Here is a 5,638-nt window from a genome sequence, read left to right as displayed (position 1 = left end):
CCCCCCCCCACCACCCCATACCCCCACCATACCCCCCCTCCAACCACCCGTCTACCCGCCCCCCACCCCCCGCTGCCCATGAGCCGACGCCGGAGTGGAGGCGGGCCCATAGTGGAGCTGGAGGGGGTGGCCACCACGGTCGTCCTCTCCATCCCGCCCTTTGCCAACACCGTGCCGGCTGGTGAGGCCCAACGCGCGCCGTCGTTCACCCTCCCGGACGCCTCGCTTGTCCTCCGCCCGCGCCCGTACCACCTCGCCTCGCTTGTGGTCACATACGCCCTTGTTCCCGAAGATGCCCGCGTCGCACATCCGCCCGTCACCATGGTTCTTGCCGCAAACGACATGCCTGCCGCAGACGCCGCCGTCACTACAGGCGCAGGCCCCCGCACCGTCGCCCTCGACTCGCTCTCGCCCGCGGGCCACACTGGCTCATCTGCACCCCGCAGCGGTGCCCAGCGGTCGTTGTGGACGGCAGGCAAGTCGGTGTCTGAAGCTGTTTTCCACCACGACTCGCCGGACATCCGTGTCCCGGTCTTCCTGCGGCTCGATGGCTCGCGCTTCCGGCTCGTCTTCACCATCACTCCGCTCCACGCTCCGCCCATTGTCCTCGCCACCGACGCATTTGTCCTCCGCCGCGATGTGCCATCGTCGGCCCGCCTCGATGCGCCTTCGCCCGCCCTTGCCCGCGTCTCCTTTGCTCCGGCCTGGGTCCGCCTCGCCGCTCTTCACGTCGTCAAGGACGTTCCACCGCCGCGCGCGCCCGACTCGGCCGCCGCTGCCGCCCTCGCAGACCCAGACCGCCGTGCCGTCCTTGCTGCCGACGCCGCCCACGCATCAGCCCGCACCTGGGTCGCGGCCTCGTCGCAGCCTCAGTGCACCGCACCACGCCTCGGCCTGGCTTCGCTCGATGACGACGTCGCCTCCATGCTCGCCTTTGACACTGCCCGCGCCTCGTCGAGTACTCTTGCCTCGCGTCCCAGCTACGACCAGCTCCGTCTTCATGAGTCTGAAAGCTCGTCACGCGGCTCCGATCCGGTCTCGGCGCCCGACGAGCTGCTCAAGGCCATGGAGGTGCCCGGCTCGCCCATCGGCCAACGCCTCGGCTACGATACGCTCTCGGCCCCGGCCCACACCCCATACGACACCACATCGGCGTCCACATTTCCGTCGGCATCTTCGCCCTCCACCGCGTCCACCACTTCCGGAATCACCTCGGGTGGCTGGTCCTCCTTTGTCTCAGGCTTTGCCCTCGGCCTCATCTGCGGCACCATCCTCACCGTCTCCCTCTTTGCCATACGGCGATCACCCCATCCGCCCACACTAACATGACACATGCAGCCCCGACCATCCAGAATCAGATGTACTAGCCGTGGCAGAGGTGGTATCTGCCGCTCTCCTTCGCTCTCTTGCTGGCCGTGACACGCTCACCAACGCTGATGTGCATGCACCCGTGCAGCCCCCCACCCCCCCCCCCCTTCCCAACCACCACACCACACCACCCCTCTCCCCCCCCTCTCTCTTCACACACACACACGCACGCACACACACGCATTTATATATGTTACACCCACTGACCACACTCGCCCTTCTCGTCCTCGTCGTCCTAGCCTCCGCCGCCACCCCCGCCGCCGTCACCGCCACCGCCCCCACCCTCCCCACCCTCCTCGACGCCATCGCCGCGCACCAGGCTCAGGCATCAACGCCATACGCCCCGCCCAAGTCTCTCTTTCATATCCGCGGAGAGTATGCCTCGTACATCCGCCTTAACTTTGAGGGATCGCCGCTCGCCGACTTTATCCGTGACAACCTGGCGGTCGACGACTCCAACTGCTTTGTGACCATGTTTGTGGTCCAGGCACTTCTCGATGCTCGGCCCTTTCTCCCGGCCGAGCTGCAAAGCACGGGTCCGCTTGCGCCGGAAGCCATCGATGCTGCTGTTGAGGCCGTCGTTGGTTTTGCTGACAAGAACAAGCTCTTCTCTGGTTCGATGGTCTTCTGGCCGCAGAGCCCGTCGCCGGTTAACGCCTCCATTTTTGAGGCGAGCCCGCCCAACCTGTTTGGCGTCATCGACGGTGGCAGGGACGCCGCCGACGCCGTCGAGCGACTCCTTTCGGCCCTGCATCTGAAGGCCCTGCTGCCGTACGCTGAAGAGATCGCTGACGCCATCACCAACTCGGCCGCCGCCTTCCGCATCCCATCCGACTTTGATGACTCGGCGCTCAACATTCTGCTCGGCGCCATGCTCGCCGAGACAGATGGTCCCTTTTCCTCAGCCGAGGCCAGCTGGCGCCGGCACAACCCGTCGCCGGTCGCCTGGGCCGATCTTATTGTCCGCTACGCCTACCGTCCCCACGCCAACACGACCCATGCTGGGCTCATCGACCCACGGACGTACTACTTTGCGCACGAGTTCCTCACCTCGCAAGCTGCCAAGAATATCTCGCTCATCCCGACCTGGGTCATGGATCTCCAGCTCGACAAGGAGCTACTCGCCGCTCGGGTCACTATGCCGTTCAACGTCAACAACGTTGACTGCACCGTCATTGCCAACAACCTCATCTCGATGACCTACGCTGCGCTCGCCGACTTTGACATCGCCTCCTCGTGGTTCTCCCATGAGCTGCAGTCTATCTACGCAGACTCTGCAGCGTACTTGGCGTGGGCCATCTCGTCCGGCCGCGTTGACGAGCGGCCGGACCTGGGCCTGACGTACTACCCATCGGTGGAGACCATGCTCTGGTTTGTCTCGCGGTCCGTCCATGCGCTCTCCTCTGCACCGGCGCCGCGGCCGTTTCCGGTGCTTGAAACAGTTGCCGATCTGCTCACACCCGCCTTTCGCGGGCCAGCCACCGACAAGCTCCTAGCCACTGCTACTGTCGCGCCCGACGACGGTGGCCTGTACTGGGATGGCTTCCTCGGCGACGGTGGCAAGAAACCGCACGGCAACGACCGAGTCTTCACCACTGCTACTGTCGTCCACGCCCTCATCAACGGCTGGAGCGTCTCGCCGCAGCGCGGCGCGCTCGCGCTCGTTGCCCACACCCCGTCCAAGGTGCTGGCAGCGATTCGAGGCGGCCTCGCGTGGCTCGCCCACAACGGACTACCGCACCGAACCAAGGCCCAAAACGCGTTCTTCTCCGGATCGGTCAAGGGCATGGACCTGCCGTTCTTCTTCCCCTCCAACTACAACGCGTTCCTCAACGGGACGACCGTCGACCCGCACACCGCGCCCGACTCGGCGCTCACTGACGAGCTTGTGTGCGCCATGGAGGGCGTGGTGCCGAAGCATTCCTATGCCACTATGCTCAACACCACGTTCTACGGCGAGCACGTCCCGCCGTACACCGGGTTTGCGCACGAGGGCTCGTTCCCGTTCTGGTCGTCGCCTCCGATGACGTATGCGCAGGTCCTGGTTGTCCTCGCCAAGGCCGCAGCTCTCGACCTTGAGCCGCCGTAAAAACCGGTGAGTTCATTCCATGCTCACGCCTCTGACATGTACTTGAGCCAGGCTGGGAAGACAGGCCGGCCGAGGCCGGTGATGGGGTCAAAGCCGTTGGCGGCCCGGAACGACGAGTCGATCGGGCAGCAGAAGCCGGCCGAGGTGCAGGCCGACGACGCCGACCCGTTGTCGGTCGGCTCGTCGAAGAGCTCGCCGGGGTGGGCCGCGTCGAGCGAGTAGACCAGCGCCGGCAACAGGCCGAGGCGACCCGAATTGGACTTGCCGGCCGCGGCGCGCGCGTTGACGATGAGCGACATGAAGCCGCCCATAGCGGGGGCGCTCGCGCTTGTACCGCCGCTCACGACCGCGCTGCCCTGGATGACCATGGGAACGTCGTTTCCGAGAACAGCCACGTCGGGGTACGCGCGGCCAGAGGCGTTAAAAGCGGTCGCAGGTGGGAGGTCCGAGTTGGCAAGGTACGCCTTGACAGCCGCGTCCTGGTAGGCCGGACGCGGGATGATCCACGAGAAGCCGCCGCCAGAGGCCGGCCACGACGGCTGGCTGCTGGACGACGCAGACGCCGGCGGGTTGAGCCCGCCGACGCCAAGGACATATGCCGAGCTCGCCGGGTAGGTCGGCGAGTTGGTGGCGCAGGCAATCTTGTTGAGTGCGTCGCCAATGAGCGAGAGGCGGTCAAAGGGCTGGAACGAAAAGTGCGAGCCGCCGTCGCCAGACGCCGCCACCATGGACACGCCGCGGAGAGTGATCTTGGCAAGCTCGGCCTCGATGCGGTCCGCGACGGCCGCCGAAGGAAACATGCAGACCTGACGCTGCTTGAAGCGGACAAACTCGTTGCACGAGTCGAGCGAGAAGATGGGGTGCTTAGCCACAAGCGTCTCGCACATGCGCGAGCACGCCTCGAACGAGATCGAGCCGAGCGACATCGAGAGCACGCCCGGGAGCTTCGACTCGTCGGCGGCGGCAAGCATGGTCGAGAAGCCGAGGAAAGCGTAGCCAAAGCCCGGACCCTCCTCGTTGGCCGATGAGGTGTTGGTGTTGGTGACCCAGATAGGGACGCCGAGCCCGATAGCCGACGACTGGGTCGTGTCGAGGGTGCCCTCGCCAAAGTTGTCGCCGCCGGGCGTGCCGTCAGCGCCGTGGTGCGAGAGGAGCGAGACCGAGTTGTTGACGCCCCACTGCGAGTAGTACTGCTGCAGATCCGAGGCGAGGTAGCCAAACGTGCCGGGGCCCCAGACCATGACCGGGACGCCCGACGCACCGGGCCCACGCACGCTCGCATCGATGCCCAGCAGCTCGCGCTGGAGCTGGGGCGGGACGCCCGAGGCATCGCCAGCGCCGGCGCCGGTCGCAGCGCCTGTGGCCTCGACCTCCGGCAGCGCCTGGGCGCGGGCAGTCGGATCGGCCTCGCCGTGGATGACAAACGCGGCCTCGATGGCTGGGTGCAGGACAGCCGGTGCATGCATCGGGGCGGTCGGCTCAGCAGTAGCTGCCAGCGCCGCTGCTGTCGGTGCATCGAGGCCCGAGACAAGAATGGCGTCCTCCGAGGGGAGGACGACAACACGGGCGCTGGGCGCCTTGGCCGCCAGTGCACCCGAAACGGCGGCGATGGTGGCCTTGGGTGAGCCGACAAGCTTGGCGAGGCCAGACGCCGAGCGGTACGGGTGGCTGCCAAAGGCATACAGTGCAGCGGCATGCAGGGCGCTCCGCTGTGCCGGGGAGTGGGTCAGCAGGACAAGAACCGAGTGAGAGTCGGCAACAGCAGCCGTCGCCGGAGCCGACAGGGCGAAGACGGCGAGGGCGAGGACGGCAGCAACCGTAGAGAGACGGAGGTGCATGGCGAGAGTGTTTGACAGGGATTAGCACAGTGGGGGTAGGGGGGGGGGGGGGTCAAGAGGAGTGAGTGGCAAGGAGGGGGGGGGGGGGGGCAGGGGAGGTCACGAGGGCGTGACCTGTGGAGAGGGGAGAGACGGGAGAGTGAGCCAGGGGCTGGACCACATTCAGCCACCGCAGTAGTGCCACAGGTCATGGACCATAGACCACAAGCCATGGACCATAGACCACAAGCCATGGACCATAGACCACAGATCACACACCAGCCATCGGTGTGGCACAAGGCACCGCCCCATCCATATCCATCCATGACCATACATGACCATCAATGGCCATCCCCTCCCTCCC

General features: G+C 66.1%; 2 protein-coding genes across 2 annotated transcripts; one reads left to right on the top strand and one right to left on the bottom strand.

Moving 5' to 3' along the window:
* Nucleotides 1-78: 78 nt before the first annotated feature.
* AMSG_03090 (uncharacterized protein) lies at nt 79-3,457 on the top strand (the record flags this gene model as incomplete). The annotated part of the gene is made up of 2 exons (XM_013904972.1): nt 79-1,278; nt 1,688-3,457. The coding sequence occupies 2 exons, from the start codon at nt 79-81 to the stop codon at nt 3,455-3,457; spliced, it is 2,970 nt and encodes a 989-aa protein (XP_013760426.1).
* AMSG_03089 (tripeptidyl peptidase I) lies at nt 3,450-5,337 on the bottom strand. The gene has a single exon (XM_013904971.1). It carries the CDS (start codon nt 5,293-5,295, stop codon nt 3,481-3,483), a length of 1,815 nt encoding a protein of 604 aa, XP_013760425.1. The 5' UTR covers nt 5,296-5,337; the 3' UTR covers nt 3,450-3,480.
* Nucleotides 5,338-5,638: the final 301 nt, after the last annotated feature.

This window comes from Thecamonas trahens (genome assembly GCF_000142905.1).
Source record: "Thecamonas trahens ATCC 50062 unplaced genomic scaffold supercont1.11, whole genome shotgun sequence".
NCBI classification, from domain to species: domain Eukaryota; order Apusomonadida; family Apusomonadidae; genus Thecamonas; species Thecamonas trahens.
The sequence above is the reverse complement of the archived record's forward strand: the minus strand, read 5'-3'. Positions and strand labels throughout refer to the sequence as shown.